At 40.1% G+C, this 18,933-nt stretch overlaps 1 protein-coding gene across 1 annotated transcript in view; it reads right to left on the reverse strand.

The window, feature by feature from the left end:
* Positions 1 to 18,933, reverse strand: part of Phactr1 (phosphatase and actin regulator 1) — a 520,403-nt gene that overhangs the window by 98,500 nt on the left and 402,970 nt on the right. Inside the window, exon 6 of the mRNA XM_005398816.2 lies at positions 10,961 to 11,041. Within this exon, the coding sequence (XP_005398873.1) occupies positions 10,961 to 11,041 (81 nt within the window). The remainder of the gene's footprint in view (positions 1 to 10,960; positions 11,042 to 18,933) is intronic.

Consider the following 18,933-nt stretch of genomic DNA (forward strand, 5'->3'; position numbering starts at 1 on the left):
TGGAAAAATACCCAGAAGGGGAATAGCTGGGTTGAATGGGACCTCTAATCCTAGTTTACTGAGGAATCTCCAAATTGATTTCTATAGTGTCAACCTCTAATTTTTAAAATTTTATCTAAACCTCTTCTGGACTCTAAAATTACATGCTTCTATATGGAAACTAATTTTAAAAAATATGTCTCTGAAGAACTACTCTTATTACTTCTAACACAGTCTATTAAGTGGGGGATTTCTGGAGACATTTGAGTTTCTTCTTTTTTTTTTTAGACACAGCTCTCATTTGCCTGATTTGAATCCATGGATTATTTGGGACTCTAACCCACTAAGAAAAACAAAAAATTTTGCAGAAAACTATTAGAGTGATAAAACCTCATTCATTTTGAGTTTACTCAGCCCCAGTAGTTACAGACTTTGAGCTGGGCACGGTGGTTACATGTCTGTAATCCCAGCACTTGGGAGGCTGAGGCAGGAACATTGCCATGAGCACACAAGGTCAGCCTGGACTACGCAGTGACTTCAAGGTCAGCCTGAACTACAAAAGGAGACCTTGTCTCAAAGAAATAACAGTTATGGATTTCAAATAAATACACTGCATTCACTTATACACTTTCTATGAATGGGTGCGGCATTGTTAAGCAAAGACTGAAGAGAAAATCTTTCCTGTTGAGGAGAATGAACTGCTTCACGGCACGTGAGCACCATGGTATCCACTGTGACCACTCCGTCCATAGGGCCACAGCTCACAGGGCTGCTTGGGCAGGCTGCCCCAGAGACTGCTTGTCCCTGCGTCAGGGACCAGGTCTCTGGGTGGCGACTCCCCAGGCTCCTGTGGGTGCTTGAGGAGGTGGTGCCGGAGGAGGAGCAGCCTGTGACCATCGCTCTGCATCTGAGATTTACTTTTTCTTTTTCCCCCGGTACCGGCAATTGAACTCATGACCTTGTGCTTGCCAGGGAGGCGCTGTGCAGCTGAGCTAAATCCCTAACCCCTGAGATTTACTTTTGAAACAGATACCTTGAAAACCACCAGGAAACTCTCGGTGCTGCTTGCTGCCCATCAAGTTGTGGCAACTTTACTTGTTTTACCCTCTGGAATGTGAGATATGGCACAGAAAAGGGTGGAAGGGACAGGAGAGAGTTGATGGGCAGAAAACGGTCACTTAGAGGAACAAGAAGAGGGAAGCAGGTGGAGGTTTGAAAAGGGAGCTGAGTCCGGCGGCAGGAGGCTGGGTTACCCTTGACACTAACATTCATCATTTCCATGGGACCTGTAGATAGAGCTCTGTACCTTGTAAATCTTCAACAAAAGGACAGGGTGATGTCTGCCTTCTTGATTCAGGGCCTGGTCTGAGGTCCAGAAAAAGTATGACAAAATTTAACAGAAGATGACGATGAGGAGACTAATAGCCACCTCTTTCTTATCTGATGTAATCTTCATCATATCAATATTGTTTACACTTTTAGATAAAGGAACAGAAACAGAGAAGTCAAGCAACTTGACTAAAATTGCACAGCTCTCTAACAGCAAAAGTGGCATTGGATCCAAGTAATCTGATTCCAGGGCTCTTGATTCTGGTTATTTATTACTCTTTTTTTTTGAGACAAGATCTTACTATGTAGTTGGGGCTGGCCTTGAATTTACTGAGTAGCCCAAGTTGGTCTTGAACTGGCAGCAATCCCCCTGCCTCAGCCTCCCGAAAGCTAGGATTACAGGCATGCAACATCATGCCTGGTGAGGGCTCCTGCTTCTGCCTGTTAATGGAATGTGAAATAAAGTCACAAGAATGAATATGCACAGTGATGCAAGAGGAGTGCTTCGATCAGAAAATTCCACAGCAAATGTACACCTATACATCACTGGGGTTTTATTTTAGTCCTTCTCTTCTTTTTCCATCATACAGTCTAGAAACATTTTTGAGCATCTTATCTAATCAAATATTATTCAAAGCTTGGGGGATTCTTTTTCTGTTTGCTTGGTGTTTTTTGTATTTTGAGATGGAGTCTTGCTAAGATGTCCAAGTCAGCCTTGAATGTATGATCCTCCTGCATCAGCCTCCTGAGTAGGTGGAATTACAGGTGTACACCACCCTGTCTGGCTTGTGATATCTAATAGCAACTCTCCCTGAACTCCTGGAGTTTATTCTAGAGAGGAAAGTCAGTCAACAAACAGAAACCAGTAGATCATAACAAGGACAAAGATGAAAATAAACAGGAAGTTGCAATGACCTGGGACAGAGGAAAACTAAACCAGACTTTTCCTCCACACCTACATCCTGAGCACATGCTACTTTCAGCCTTGTGTGTGCTGAAGGAGAAATAACCATGAACAAGGCCCCTTGGCCAGGCATGGTGGTGGCACACACCTGTAATCCCAGCACTCGAGAGGGTGAGGCAGGAGGATCGTTGTGAGTTTGAGACCAGCCTGGGCTACAAAGTGAGCTGAAAGCCAGCGTGAACTGCATAGTGAGACCCTGTCTCAAAAAGACAAAACCCGCCCCCCAAAAAACAACAAAAAAACCCAAAAAACCCCAATAAACCCCCAAAACAAGGCCCCTCAGTCACTCTTAGGGGTGACCAGTGACTGGTAGGTGGCCTTGGCCAGCCCTAGGCTTCCTAGCTCCTGTTTCTTTCCTTACAAAAATCCTAATAACCTCAATGAATGGAAACATCATAGGTCAAGAACCTGCACTCAGATTAATAATATTAACAAGAATGAAAATGGGGAAAGGGATTTAGAGGAAAAGGACAGAGGTGGGTGGGAAAGGGATTTAAAAAAAGAAATTAACTGCATTACATACCTGTACCCAAATGAACATAAGCTTCATGTACTACAAATATGTACTAATAAAAAAAGACAGTGCCATAAAAGAAGCTGCTTTTGCTCCCACAATCTGTGACTTCTTTTGTTAAGTTACAAAGCCACCTGAGTGACACACACCTTAACCCAGTCATTAGATGCAGTAAAAGTACTCAATGTTGTAGTGATGCGTGACTCTACTTCAGAGTGTTCCTGAGTTTCCGGATGGGGTCACAGAAGGTCCAGGGAAAAAGGGTGGGGAAGAATTGCTCGGTTGTGCTGAACAGGTCCCAGCTGTGATAGTCATACTCACTGAGGCACTGGGTGCTTACTATGTCACACTATCCCACTGGACACAATCCTCCCTCCCTCTAGGGAGCAGATATAGAGGTGAGCTTGCAGTGGGGCCTGGAAATTAAGGCCAATACAAGGAGGACTGAGGGCGGTATGGAAAGCCAGTTACTGGAGGAGAGTGACCCAAGTCTGGATTCTTTACCCTGGACCTTAATGGACCTCAGAGGCTGCCGTAATGGTCTCGTCATGTGCAGGTAGATAAATGGCTCAGTGCAGGGACTTGTGGGCCTGGGAGGCTCAGACAACTACAGAACACAGTGAGAAATGGTAGCACGGACATCCACCCTGGGAAGTGTGTCACCAAGGCAGGAAGAGAGATGTGTGTACCCCACTGGCATCTTGGGCTGCTGATTTGTGCCAGAAGAGACGCTTTGAAAGTTCCCTAGCACCTGCCATGGTGGGAATGGGTGGGGTGAGATGCCCCAAAGGAAAAGGAGCTGCTCTCCAGAGTGTGGGTCAGAGAGACACACCAGCACCTGGAAACACACCTGCCTTTTCGTGTTGGATCCCTGACCAGGCACACAGAAGGACTGAGAAATACGGTAAACTGACCACATCATCAACATTTCAGGAGTGCTTTGATGATTGGCATGGATTTGAAGGTGAAATATTTAGTGATCCAGCTGCCAGATGATGCCAGCCTGAACCAATAACAAGACTGACACAGACAAATCCTACTCGTGGCTACAGCAAATTGGAAGTGACAATCCGCAATCTCACTTAAAGCGCCAAGATGGAGAGTATGGATCTCAGAGTGGGGGAAAAAGGGCAGAGAAGACAGAGAAGATGGAAGAAAAGGAAGAAAGAAGACAGGAGACAGAGAAGGAGAGAGGGCAGGAGACAGGGAGAGGAAACAGAATACACACAGAAGCACATTTAAAACAGCAAAGTTCTTAGAAAAGAGAAGCAAAGAATATGCAATATTAATGAGAAAAATACACCTCAAGTAGAGGACTAATATCTAGAATATAAAAAGAACTGAAAAAAATTAGACCACCCCCAAAATAAAAGACCCAGTCAAAAAAATGGGCAACTGAAATGGAAAGACACTTCTCAGAAGAAGCACAGATAGCCAATAAGTGCATGACAAAATGCTCAGTGTCACTGGCTATTAGAAAAATGCAAATTAAAACAACACAGATTTCATCTCACTCTGGAAAGAATGGCTATCATCAAGAAATCAAATAATAGAAAGGCTGCTGGGGAAAAACAACCCTTCCATGCTGTTGGTGAGAATATAAACTAATACAACCACTATGGAAATCAGTATGAAGATTTCTCAAAAAACTAAAACTACAAATTCCATTTGACCCAGCTATTCCCCTTCCAGGTATCTTCCCAGAAGATTTCAGACATCTCATTACAGAGATCCGTGCATACTCATGTTTATAACAGCACAATTCATGATCACTGAATCTTGGAAGCAGCTTATACAGTATGTCCATCAACAGACAAATGGATAAAGAAAATATGGCATCTTTACATAGTAGAATGCTACTTGGCTATACAGAAAAATAAAAGTCATTTGTAGGAGAATAGATACAACTGGAGACCATAATGTTAACTGGAATAAATCAGACACACAGCTTAGATTCTCATATGGTTTCTCTCATATGAGGAAGCCAATGTATAAATAGAGAGCAAAACAAAAGATAAAATGAAACAAGGAGATAGGTTTTTAGCAAATGCGGAGGGGAGCAAGAGATGGAGGGTGGGGGATGCAAAAGAAAGATGGATCATGCTCCTGTACCAACTACCCACAGTGAATGTAATCATGAATTTAAGAACATGCAAATGGGGGAAGCACACCTAGAGATGGAGGGGGCAGGAGGAAGGGAAGGGGAAGGGAATAAAAAGAGTCACATATGTTTAGTGTATGGACTGACTCCTTCAGATGAATGTGAATAATACGTACTGCAAACATGTACTGATAAAAAGTCTAAAAGTTAAAAAGATTGAGATGTGATATAAACAGAAAATATCACATTTAAAGCTTTTCACATGAAAAATTATGTAAAATATTTCACTTTTTTTGCTGATTGCATCCTGAAATGACAATATTTTGGGTGTATTGGCTTAAATAAAATATATTATTAAAATTTAAAAAGATATAGAAACTACTGCAAATATTTGTGCTTATTTTTTTTATTTTTTATTTTTTTTTGGTTTGGTTTTTTCTGGTACCGGGAACCGAACTCACGATCTCGCGCTTGCCAGGCAGGCGCTTTTGCCGCTGAGCTAAATCCCCAGCCCCAACATTTGTGTTTAAATACAGTAATCATGAAACATTAGCTAGAACAACTGGCAAGAGAAAGACATAAAAGGAATATGTATAGGAAAGGCAAGAGTTAAATTATCCTTACTTGCAGATGATACGGTCCTTAATATAGAAGGCCCAAAAAATTCCACCAAAAGTCTTCTACAATTAATAAGCACATTCAGCAACATAGCAAGATACAAAATTAACACACAAAAATCAATAGCATCCCTGTATCTCAATAATGAATTTGCTGAAAAAAAGAAATTAAGAAAATAATATCATTCAGAATAGCATCAAGAAAAATAAAATACTTAGGATTACTGTCACCAAGAAAGTGAAAGTCCAATACAAAAAAAAATTACAGAACTCCAAAAAAAAAGTGATCTAAGAGGACATGAGCAAATAGAAAGACACCCCCTGCTCTTGAATAAGCAAAACCAGTGCCATCAGATTTCCAAAGCTGATATATACATTTAATACAATCCTAATTAAAGAATCAACAGTCAGCATTCCTCAAAGAATGATGGAAAAAAATTTAAAAGATCTTACAGAACCAGAAAAAATCCAAAATAGAAAAAGCAATCCTGGGCAACAAGAACAAGAGGCATCATAACTCCAGATTTCTAGTTACATTTCAAAGCTACAGTGATAAAAACAACAGGGCACAGACACAAAAACAGACACATGGGTCAGTGGAACAGAATATAGGGTGCAGAAACAAATGAAACTGCATCCAGCCATCTGATCTTTGACAGAGTGACCAAAAACATACACTGCAGGAAAGACAGCCTCTTTAACCAATGGTTTTGGGAAAACTGGCTACCCACATGCAGAAGATAAGCTAAATTCATACCTCTCAGATATACTGTACTAAAATAAAAATGGATCAGTGATGCTATTAAAACAGAAACATTTAACCTGCTGGAAGATAAAATAAGTAAAACTCTTAAGTCATAGGCATAGCGAAGGACTTTCTGAACAGAACCCAGCTGTACAAAAAATAACATCAAGAATCAATAAATAGGATCATATCAAATTAAAAAGCTTCTGCACCACAAAGGAGACAACCAACAGAGTGAAGACAACCCACAGAATGGGAGAAATGTTCGCCAGCTACACCTCAGACAGAAGACTAATACCCAGAATATACAGAGAACTTAAAAAATTAGACCCTCCAAAATAAAAGACCCAACCATAAATACAGAGCTGAAAGGAATAGATATTTCTCAGAGGAAGAAGAACAAATGACCAATAAATACATGAAAAAATTCAACATTGCTGATCATCAGAGCAATGCAAAGTAACACTGAGAGTCCATCTTACTCCAGAGAGAATGGCCACCATTAAGAAATCCAATAATGACGAGGCTTCCAGGGGAAAAGTACCCTTTCTACATTGTTGGTGGGAATGTCAATCAGCACAACCATTATGGACGTCGGTATTGCAATTCCTCAAGAAATGAATGGTAAAAATTCCACTTAACCCAGCTAATCCCCTTCTAAGTATCTTTGTGAAAGAATTAAAGACATTGTATTACAGAGATACATGCATACTCATGTTTATCATAGCACAACTTAAAATAGTTAAATCTTGGAAGCTGCTCCTATGTCTACCCACAGATAAATGGATAAAGAAAATGTGGTATTTATACATGGTGGAGTACTACTGTGCCATAAAGAAGGATAAACGAGTCATTTGTAGGAAAACAGATGCATCTTGAGAACATAATGTTGTGAAATAAATCAGACACACAAGCGTAAGGTTTCTCTTACGTGAGAAACTCTAAAAATAAATCAAAGAGCAAAATAAAAGATAGGGAACAGGAAACAAGGAGATGGATCTTTTGCAAATGGGAAGAGGATTAAGAGATGGTGGGAAGAGGGGCAGAAAAGGGAATATCGACATAATTAAGATGTGCTATGTAAATGTATCAAAATTAATTGTAAGTTCAAATACTGCTTTAATGTGTAGCTCTATTGTATATTATGTTTAAAAAAATAGAAAGTAACCCACTGGTGGTGAACTCAAGGCACGCATGGCACAGCCATCTGTTATCACTGAAAGTTCTACAAGGTTTGCCATCACTAGAGTAACCCTATAAGCAAAAACACAATATTCATCAGCTAACAGTTGTGGACATGTTCACAGTGCATTCAATCATTATCATTTGAATAAATGAATACTGCCATTTAAATACTGCATGTGTTCTTTATATATTCTACATGTTAGTCCTTTGAGAAGCAGCTGGTAAAATTTTTATCCTATTCTGTAGGTTGTCTCTTCACTCTGTTGGCGGTTTCTTTTGCTGTGCAAAAGCTCTTTAATTTGATATCTCAGTTGTTGATTCTATTTCCTGTGTGATCAAGGTTTTGTCCATAAAGTCTTTGCCTAAAACTATGTCTTCTAGAGTTTTACCTATTCTTTACCTATTCTAAAAGTTAAAAAGATTGAGATGTGATATAAACAGAAAATATCACATTTAAAGCTTTTCACATGAAAAATTATGTAAAATATTTCACTTTTTTTGCTGATTGCATCCTGAAATGACAATATTTTGGGTGTATTGGCTTAAATAAAATATATTATTAAAATTTAAAAAGATATAGAAACTACTGCAAACATTTGTGTTTAAATACAGTAACCATGAAACATTAGCTAGAACAACTGGCAAGAGAAAGACATAAAAGGAATATGTAGGAAAGGCAGAAGTTAAATTATCCTTATTTGCAGATGATATGGCCCTTTATATAGAAGGCCCAAAAGATTCCACCAAAAGTCTTCTACAATTAATAAGCAAATTCAGCAAAATAGCAAGATACAAAATCAACACACAAAAATCAATAGCATCCCTATATATGCTTCCAGCAGATTGTTTTTGTTTTATATTTAGATCTCTGATCCATTTCCATTCTTGGGTTTTTTTAAATTTTAAAGATAGTAGTAAAAAAAAAAAAAAAGAACAATAGCAAAATACCAACATCACAGACATAAAAAAATCAAAGCAAGAACATTAAAACTGATACAGGGTTTCAAACCAAAATGATAAGAATTAACAGTGGTTGTTATATTGCATATTGTTATCTTCAACTAAATTGCTTAGATTACCAGATGTAAGAATGGAAGACTGTTCAAACCATTAAAGAGAATAAAAAAAATAATTATTAAAAAAATTAGAGATGATACAGAGTTTCACTAGGCACAATGGTAGGAATTCACCAATGGTTGTACTATGGCATGTTGTTGTCTTCAAATCAGTTGCTCAGATTACCAGATATAAGCATGAAAAATTGGTCAAAATATAAAAAACTTTTAAGCATTAACTGTTCCTTTCAATAAACCACCAGACAGCAGCAGTACAGTTATCCCAGCTATATAAATGTCTTCCTTTTTCTTTCTTTCTTTTTCTTCTTTCCCTCATCGCAGTTGTTCCTTCCTTTGAGCAATTTCTTTCCCTTTTACATTATCTATTGTATGTTTTGGGCTTTATTTACTCTTTCAGGTTTTTACACTAGGGAGACAATGTGATGTTTACACATATGGGTCCAATTTATTTCACTTATGAGTATGATTTCTAGTTACATCCATTTACTTATAAAAGCCTCAAATTTATCTTTTTTTCCTCAGAAGAATTAAAAACATCGTACCGCAGTGATATATGTGCACTGTTTATAGCTGCACAATTTGTTATAGCTAAATCTTAGAAACAACCCAAATGTCCATCAACTGAGGAATGGATAAAAAAAGATGTGGTATTTTTATACAATGGAGTATTACTCAGCCATTTCCATTTTAGTTTAGTGCATGGTGAAAGATATGGGTGTAGGTTCAATTTTTGGCATGTGGGAAGCCAGTTTTCCCAGCACCATTTATTAAAGAGGCTATCTTTCTTTCAGTGAAGGTGTTTGGTCCCTTTGTCAAAGATAAAATAGCTGAGTGTGCTTGGAGTTGTTTCTGTATTCTGTATTGTTTCACTAATCATTAGGTCTGGTATTTTGTTTTTGCCAGTACCAGGCTGTTTTTATCATAGTAGCTTTGTAGTATAACTTCAAGTCAGGGACTGTGAGGTCCCCTGCCTTGTTTTTGTTGCCCAGAATTACTTTTGCTATTCTAGGCCTTTTCTGGTTTCAAATGAATTTTAGGATTCTTTTCTCTTGTTCTGTGAGGTAAGCTATTCACATTTTGATTGGGATTGCATTAAATCTGTACAGTAGTTTTTAAAGTTTGGTCATTTGTGCAATATTGATTCTGCCTATCTGATAACAAAGGATATCTTTCCATTTTCTGATATCTTCTTCAATCTCCTTTTTCATAGTACTGTAGTTTTCAATGTACAGGTTTTTTACCTGCTTTGTTAGACTGATTACTAAACATTTTATTTTTCTTGATGCTATTGTGAAAGGTGTGGTTTTCCTAATTTCTCTCTCAGTGACCTTGTTATTGTGTACAGGAATGCTTTTGAGTTTTGAATGTTGACACTGTATCCTGCTATGCTGCCAAGTTTTCTTACTAATTCTAGGAACCTTTTGGTGGAGTTTTTGGGGTCTTCTATATAGATTATCATGTCATCAGTATGGAGAGTCCTCAAAAAATTAGAACTAGAGGTTCCATTTGGCCCAGCTGTTCCCCTTCCAGGTGTCTTCCCCCAAAGAGTTAGAAGAATCATAACAGTGATATATGCACACCCATGTTTATGGAAGCACAATTTATAATAGCTACATCTGGGAAACAACTCATATGCTCATCATAACAAGATGAATAGATAAAGAACATGTGGTATTTATATACAATGGAGTACTACCCAGCCATGAAGAAAGATAAACTTCAGTCATTAGTAGGAAAATGGATGTACCTCCAGACCATAATCTTAAATGAAGTAAATTGGGCACACAAGTTTAAATATCACATTGTTTCTCTTGTTGAGAAACTCAGAGAGTAAACAAGGAGGATAGATACTGGGAAGTGGGAAGAAAATATTCAAACGGGAAGGGTCACAAGAGAGGTGGGAGGGGAGACGGAAGGAAGGGGAAAAAAGAGAATGGGAGGGAAAATCATGGAAATACAGCTGTGTAAATGGGGAGGAGCAGAGGGTGTAAGGGAGGGGAGGGGAGTGAGAGAAAAAAGAATGAAGACGTATCATGTACAGGCACAAATTCCCTATCATGAATGTGATCCACATGGATGACAAGTATGTACTAATTAAAAAAACAAGGTAAACAAAAGAATTTACAAAAAAGGGTAAATCGTACTGCATGTGTACAGATCTACTTTTTGCACCTCAGTTTTTTCCTATTGTAGGGAGACAGGAGAGGTTGCAACCTCTCCCTGGCTTGTGCAGGGCCTGCATCATTTCTGGAGCCAGCTCGTTTTTCTCAGCAGCCTGGGGTTGCATCCAAATGTGACACCGATGCCTTAGCACCCGCTGTCTCTTTCTCCTCTTCCTCCGGAACTGCCTGGAGTTGTAAGGGGTTCAATCCCGATGAAATGACACAATGCCCAGAAATGCAGGCGTGCAGCCCACACGTGGCTCAGGGCCCTGGGAGCCCGCCTCTTACCTTTGTCATAGATTTCCTTCAGGACGCCTCGCTTGATCAGCTCCTCTCTGCTCTGCCTCATCGAGATCTTCCTCTCCAGGGCTGCAAGCAAGACAGACGGGCAGGTGTGAGCAGGGGACAGCATTTTGCTTTTATCACATGTGAGCACTGATATGCAATGAAGTGGATAGAAAAGCTTCTGCACATGATATTTTGCTGACATGATTAATACTTTTTAATGAGTCGATGAGACTTTTAAACAAAAAATTATTTTTTTGTGTGTGTGGTACTGGGGATCCAACCCAGGGGTGTTGTATAAATAATAAATTTTTAGTTTTTTATTAGTACATGTTTGCAGCGCATGTTTGCATTCCTTGTGGGGAATGTATGTAACACATCTTCATTCCTGTTTTTCATCCCTTCCCTTGCCTCTGTCCCTCTCCCACCATCTTCTGATTCTCTTCCCAATTAATACAATCACAGTGGAAGTCAGTGTGGAGAGTCCTGAAAAAACTAACACTAGTCATTCCATTTACCCAGCTATTCTCCTTCTAGGCATCGCCCCAAAAGAGTTAAAGACATCGTATTACAGAGATACTTGCATAGCCACGTTTACAGCAGCACAACTCATAATAGCTAAATCTTGGAAGTGGCCTATACATCCATCAACAGATAAATGGGTAATGAGGATGTAGTATTAACACAAAATGGAGTACTACTTAGCTGTAAAGAAAGATAAATTTGAGTTATTTGTAGGAAAATGGATGTACCCTGAGACTATAAGACTAAGTGAAATAAGATACATAAGCCTAAATATCACACAGTGATCTTGTGATCTTCCTGTCTCAGCCTCCTGAGTAACTGGGATTATAGGGATGCATCACCTCGTCTTTTAATTACATTATTTTGATAAGCTTTTTAAATCAGGTTATTTTGTCAAATCTTCAAAACAACTTTTATATCACCTAAAAGATGGTCACTTTGATGAATGTGATTTCACCTTAAATTCTGATGTAGCCATGGTGGGGAGGCTTGGCATACTGTCATCATCTGCTACTGAGAAAAACATCAGGACATCAAGCCAGACCCAGGCCCTCTGCCCTCAGCCTCCCTCAGCCTCCCAGAGTACTGGGATTTGAGGCATGCGCTGCTACACAGGCTGTGCACAGCTCCTTAAACACACTGCCATGGAGTTGTACACTTACAATGAATTAATATTACGTTGTGTGAGTGGTACCTCAATTAGGCTGTTGAAAAAAGAGCGGTAAAAACAGTAACCGTGAAGAAAAATAGCCAGGATGACAGCAACGTTGATTTTAAAATTTAAACAGTAAATCTAAGCAGACCATTAAGAAATTAATAAACCTTGGGTCATTGAGAGCAAAGTGGTCGACACTAAAATAAAAGGATTAGAACTACTGCACATTAAGATAGATTTTTTTGAAAAGCAAGGTACTTTTTTTTTTTAACTCTAACAACTAATCAGCAGACCCAAAATAGAAAAAGCAAGAACAAATTCTCCTAACATGAACATGCAGCTCATGTAGCAGCCAATGCAATGCTCTGATCTTTGGGAAAAAAACCTGATTTCCAGTCTGCAGTAAATACGTCGTCACAGGCTTTCTGGTGGCACTGTGGCAAATGAAGCATCAAAACAGAACACAGAAAGCAGCAAACACACCACCTGAGATCCTAACGCCAACAAGTGAGGAGGCCCAAAGAGAGAAAGGGAAACAGAAATACTGATTTGCTTTTCTAGATCAAGGACTTAGTGGAGTAGATCCAAACGCATTAGAAGCTTCACATATCCCTCTCTGCCTGAAATATGAGCGGGAGGCTGACTTCTCAATTACTGCACCAAAAGTAGCCCCAAATGGCTCAACACAGCCATGTTCAGAGGTAAAGATGTCCAAGGAAGGCTCTCAGCTCACCACTGACCTTAACACAACAACTAGGCAGGAAACCTCAAAAGGTTATCTCGGCATCACCTACCTCTTCTGCCTTAGCAGAAGATTTTTATTCTGTAATTGTGATGTGTGGACATCATGAGGCCTGGCCTGAACCTGGATGGGCCACTTTTCCTGGGGCGGGCCAGCTCCTGGAGCCAGGAGTGACTTTCTTGGGGCATGCTTTCATATGCAGGCAGCCCATCCGGAGCCCACAGTCACAACCACCTCTTTGTCCAGTTCTGACACTCAGGTCACTGTGTGTTTATTTTAGTTGCCCCAGAGCCAGGTGCCAGACAACTAGAGACAGCCCCTAGCCCTCACAGCCTACTCATGGTATTCACATACCAGTCCTGAAGCTGCTGACTTCATCTCACCTGCTCCTTCCCATGGAAACCACAATAAAAGCTCTCATCCATATTTCCTCCTGCTCCCTCTGCCTCCTGGCCAATCCTGGTGCTTCCCTGGGTGGCCCTGGTGGTATGGTGGGTGTCCTCCCCTGGGTATCTGAGAATACACCAGACTGTCTTTTCAATGACATGTCTGCTAGTCTGCTGGCATTACCACAGCTGGGCAGTAAGAATGGCTACTATGATGGTTAAGCTGCATGTCAACTTGAGTGTCTTGAGAGCCACCTAGGGGATTAGTAAAGCACCCTTCTGGATATGTCTGGGTGGGACCTGGAGGTGTGACCTTGGGGACTACGTGTGGTCCCAGCTCCTTTCTCTGTTCCCCTGCTCTGATTCCTGCTTGCCATGGATTGACCAGCTCTGCTCCTCCAGGGCCTCTTACCATGCCATTTCTGCCTTGGAGCCACCCAACTATGGACTGAATCCTCTGAACTTGTGAGCCAAAATCAACCTCTCTCTTTTTAAATTGTAAGTGTAAAGTATTTTTTTCCTGGTGAAGGGAAAGGTGTGAAATACATCTACATTTTAAAACACACCTATCCTTGCATGGGTTCCTAAGGAAGGAAGAACTAGGGGGTATTTCACAGTCTAATGTTTCCCTTTATTATTCTGAAATCTGTTTACATGTGAACAGATGGTTTCCAAATGAGGGGCCCAGTGAAAACAGCCTAAAGGAAAACTCTAATGACAGAGTGATAAAGTCCTAATGTCATCATTTTTGTAAAGCTCTCTTCTGAGCCACCACTGTAGTCTATGACATATACCTTAAAATCCGGTTTCCCATCATCTCTCCTTAATTTTTCATCCTCTCTAGTCACGTGGGTTTGTGACAGGTGAAGGACTCCTGTGCTTCTGTGATACCAATGAATTTAAAATAAGCATCTCAATTTGGGGTGAAGCTCAATGGTACAGTGCTCGCTTAGCATGCATGAGGCCCTGCTTTTGAACCCCAGCACAACACACAAAATAAATAAAGATAGATAAATGAAATAAAGTTAGCATCATGGATAGGCTCATTCTCTTTAGTGCATGCCTGGGTTGGATGAATTTGATGAAACTGAGACTTTTTAAAAATTCTTTTCATATACATATACTTTAATTCCTTTATCTATGAAAATATTTCACTGTAAACAAATTCAAGAAATATAGAGAAAACAAAGTCCTTTCTTGCATTCTCCTTCTATAAATCCAACTCACTGAATCCCACCAGGGCTATTTTCATTTGGGATTTTCATTTTCTTTCCCTCTGTCTTTTGCTCTCAATATTCGCATTACCCTCATACTGTATGTAAATACTGTTTTAAAAAAACCTAAACAGGATCATTATGCCATATGATCCTATAAGTCTTTTACTTCTTCTGCCTTACCAGCTTTAGGGATCTTCCCCTCTATACATACTGGATCACCTCATTCTTTTTGAACACTCTATGCCATTTCACAGGATGCGAGCACCATAATTTATTGCCATTTCTTTGAGACTTTTGGCATAAACACCACTTCTATGCACTCACATGTTCATACCAGTGTAAACATGTATTAGAATTTTTCCAGGCTATGTATCTAGATGTACAATTTCAGAGCAGGTCATTTTTTTTATATGCTCCTAGTACTGATGGGAAGAAAAAACAAAGTCTTTATGTTTCATAACTTTTAAGCACTGCTTTTTTATTTTTAAAAAAGATAAGAAAGTGGGAAAAAAAGCAGTACTGAGGCTGGAACAAGTCATTTGGTCCTGCTAAGAGTAATGGAGCAGAGACCTGTCTAGATTTTTTCCAAGGATCATCTATCTCTGTTGAATTTCCTGCTCAGCTGCCTTTAAATTACATTCTGAAGGGAATGTAAGTTTGAAAGGGAAAAAGCAACTGAGAAATAAAGTGTGCAGCAGTGTACTGCAGTCTTGAAACTTCAATTTAAAACACATAACTTTCAAGTAAAATCTGTAGCTTTTATCTCCTTAAATTTTTTACAATGCAGGGGGAAGGGAATTTTAAACTAGAAATCTACAAATGGAATGAGTTTCCAGAGCCCAGAAAAGCCTCCACGTCCCATCTGCCCTCATGAAATTGGGGACTCTGATATGATACAAGAGCCAGAGCCTAGATAGATCCCAAGTAGAACACTCAGCCCACGCGTTAACATCATGCAACCATGAACTCCCAGAAAAACCCAAACACGACATTAACCAACATGTATGCTATCTTTAGAGAACATGCTTTAATTTTTTTAAAGACGAAGAGACTTTCACCATGAAATTTATAGGCACAATATCTGAAAGAAGAGAAATGGGAGCAAGGATTTGGAGAAATGGGAAATATATGGTGGTCTTCCATTTCACAAGACTACACAGCTCATGTCAGTTCATCTTTTATTTCATAAGGAAACTAACGTGCAAAGCGACAAAATTGTCGATCTGAATACTATGTTGAAAAAGAAAAGAATGAAAAAGAGAAAAGAACACAATGTTAAAACCTGTCTAGTTGTCTCATTGTATGAAAAATATATCCAAGGTAAAGCCATATTAATCCAGTTTGGGAATACTGTATCTTTCACTAATTCAGTTGTTGACGAGTTCTAGGAAGATCTAAGCGTTTGCCAATAGTCTAGTTATTGCTGTGTAAAAAGGGTTTCAATTACTTGACCATCCAAGGAGAGTTTATTGCACCACTAATCCAAAATGAGAAAAGAAAAATGCTTTTTAATTTGGCAATTAACTTCAAGTGATCCTCATCAGAAAGGTTGACCACTTTAGAGCCTTTTTGTCCCTATAAAAATCCAAACCATGTAGAAATCCCATCTGAAAGAATCTGAAGTTGAAGTGTCCTTGTCACATGATAATAAATCCAGGTCTTACTCTCTGCTGTCACTGTTGCCCAAGAGCTTCTTCTGCATTGCTGCAATAAGAACTCCAACAAAAGTCCAGGTAGAGGAGGGACCCAGTGATCCTCCCCTTGCTCTCCTTCTGTGTCCTGACCAAAGTCACAGGTCCCTTGCTAGCTCTGCGACCTAGCCAGTGGCAGTTTTTTCCAGTGGGTTTGAACATCCTTAGGCACTGACAAGGGTATCAAGGTTGCTATCCTAAGCCAGGTGTGTCCAATTCACAGGCCCTGGACCACCTGCAGCTCTGGACTGCTGGTAATGTGGCCCCATGAGACTGTTTACTTTTAACACCATCATATGACTTTCAGCAATATTTCTCGTGATCCCACTGCACGGTGCTGAAGGGAGGGCACAGCGTAGAGCTAACTTTGCCTCCTGTGCCTGCCACACAGCCAGTGGGCTTACACACATTAACTTTTTTTTTTTTTTCCTCCGGTACTGGGAATTGAACTCACGACATTGCTCTTGCCAGGCAGGCGCTGTGCCGCTGAGCTAAATCCCCAGCCCCCACGTTAACTATTACTATATGGTTACACGTGACCCCAAACAACTCTTTACTCAAGTGTAGCCCAGGGAAGCCAAACCAGTATCTGAAACTGAAAAAGACTGGCTGTGAGTCTGAGCCAAATTCCTTAAACCTTTACTGACCCCCCATCCCTGACTCCTCATGCAGACACATCCAGGTGGAACATCCTTTTGCTTTAGTCATCATTGCCAAGGAAACAGAGCAACACTTAGCTAGTTCCCCGAATGAACGCATTGGGCCGATCTCTCTGGTCTTTAATATTTCTTTCCTTGGAATCCCAACCACCCTGTAGGGAAAGTTGGGGGTACCCCCGTAGGGAGTCTCCTGCTGCTGGTATTAGGGCAACTCCAGTGCAGGTCTGATGGATGAAACAAGGGTCACATGGTCAAAATCCCTCATCCCCAACATGATGACCCAACTATGGTACTTGTGTGATGCTAAGTAGCTTGCTCAGTCAGGTCTTCAGGGAGATGAGACTGTTTATTCTTTTTTTCTTTTGTATATTACTCAAATTTTATTTGATTACATACAACAAAAACAAAAGCAATTGTTTAGGCAAACAAAATTAATAAACTTGTATCATCAAACACTTCTTTTTTTTTTTTTTTGGTTTTGGTTTTTCTCCGGTACCGGGAACCGAACTCACGACCTTGCGCTTGCCAGGCAGACGCTTTTGCCGCTGAGCTAAATCTCCAGCCCGAACACTTCTAACTTACAGTAACTAGAACAAAGGCAGTTGGTGGCAAAACACTATTACATGGATACATTTAGAAACCCTTTAAAGACTCAAAAGCATTAAGTTCACATTTAATGTTACTTATAGGAACAGCCCTTTATTTGAACACTTTCCACACTGGTAGCCCTCAAAGACCCATCCCTTTGTTCTACAACTCTCCACAGCAAGTTTCTATCACGTGCCAGTTCCACAGACTTGCTTTGGTTTCCTAGCTCCACACATACTTCATGCTTCCTTTTACTTTACCAAGGGGATTCACGGTCAAATAAAAATCAAGAGGCTTTCCTGATCCTTCTTACATGTTGTGTTCACAGGCGGCACAATCTTAAAACTGGACATTTTAGTTCCATTTGCTGTTTTAAAACAATAGAGTAATGATATTAAAATGGAGCACTAATTATAACTGATTGCAAGATCACCATTTACAAAAAAAAAAAAAAAAAAAAAAAATCAAGATTTCCACAGCATGAGGAATGCATGGAGACTGTTTATTTTCTGTTGTCTACGATGAGATCTAAGCCATCCAGGGCAGGATTTTCCAAAGTCTACTTTGCAGAATTGTGACTCTCCAGATGCTTGGAGAAAGGGATTTAGAGGATGGATAATTTTGGGAAATACCAGACACCGCTGGAGAACCACAGTGTGCTCTGGGAAGAGCTGTGCAAAGAACTCAGTTTATCCCAGGGTTTCTTCCCAATTTGCTGCACTCTTAAGTACAAGGACTTGTGTTCTGACAAAAATCTTCTGGAAGATGGTGGACCAGCGTTCATTTTGCCGGAAGCAAGTATGATGTGCTGTTACAGAAATATCCCAGGGAAGCCACCCCATTCTGCAGGGACAGATGGTCACCCTTGGTATCTGCAGGTTCCACAGCAGTAAATTCAACCAGCACTACTGCAGATCAAAAATATTCAGAGCTGGAAAAGGTGGTGCACGTCTGTAGTCCCGGAACTCTGGGAGTCTGAGACAAGTGAGTCACAAGTTGGAGCCCCGCTTGGGCAATTCATTGACTAGCAAGACCGTGTCTCATTCATTCATGCAGAAATAAATAGATGGGCATGTAGCTGAGCCCAGGTCTCAATCCCTAGTATGAGCATCACAAGAACAATTTTTGTATCTGTATTTTTTTCTGGTCATCTTGTATTTTTCTGGTCATTATTCCCTATAATACTTTCAATAAGGATTTACATACACAGCACTTACATTGTATAAAATATTGTAAGTAATCTAGAGATGATTAAAGTAGGAGGATGTGTGTAGGCTGTACGCAAACACTAGTTTTTCTATAATGGACTTGAGCACCACTGCCCTGTCCCGGGGTACTGTGGTCCTGGTAAAACCTTCCACAGGTGCAGCCAACTCTCCTACCCATCCCCCAGTGAGCAAAGGCACAGGCTTGATTAACCTCAAGCAGTCTAATACCACAGAACATCTGCCCAATGGAATAATTCTGGCTTTGATATGATTGATACTGCGTTTGTCTTATGACAATCATTCAG

Source organism: Chinchilla lanigera, unplaced genomic scaffold, assembly GCF_000276665.1.
Source record: "Chinchilla lanigera isolate Chin_1 unplaced genomic scaffold, ChiLan1.0 scaffold00064, whole genome shotgun sequence".
NCBI lineage: Eukaryota > Metazoa > Chordata > Mammalia > Rodentia > Chinchillidae > Chinchilla > Chinchilla lanigera.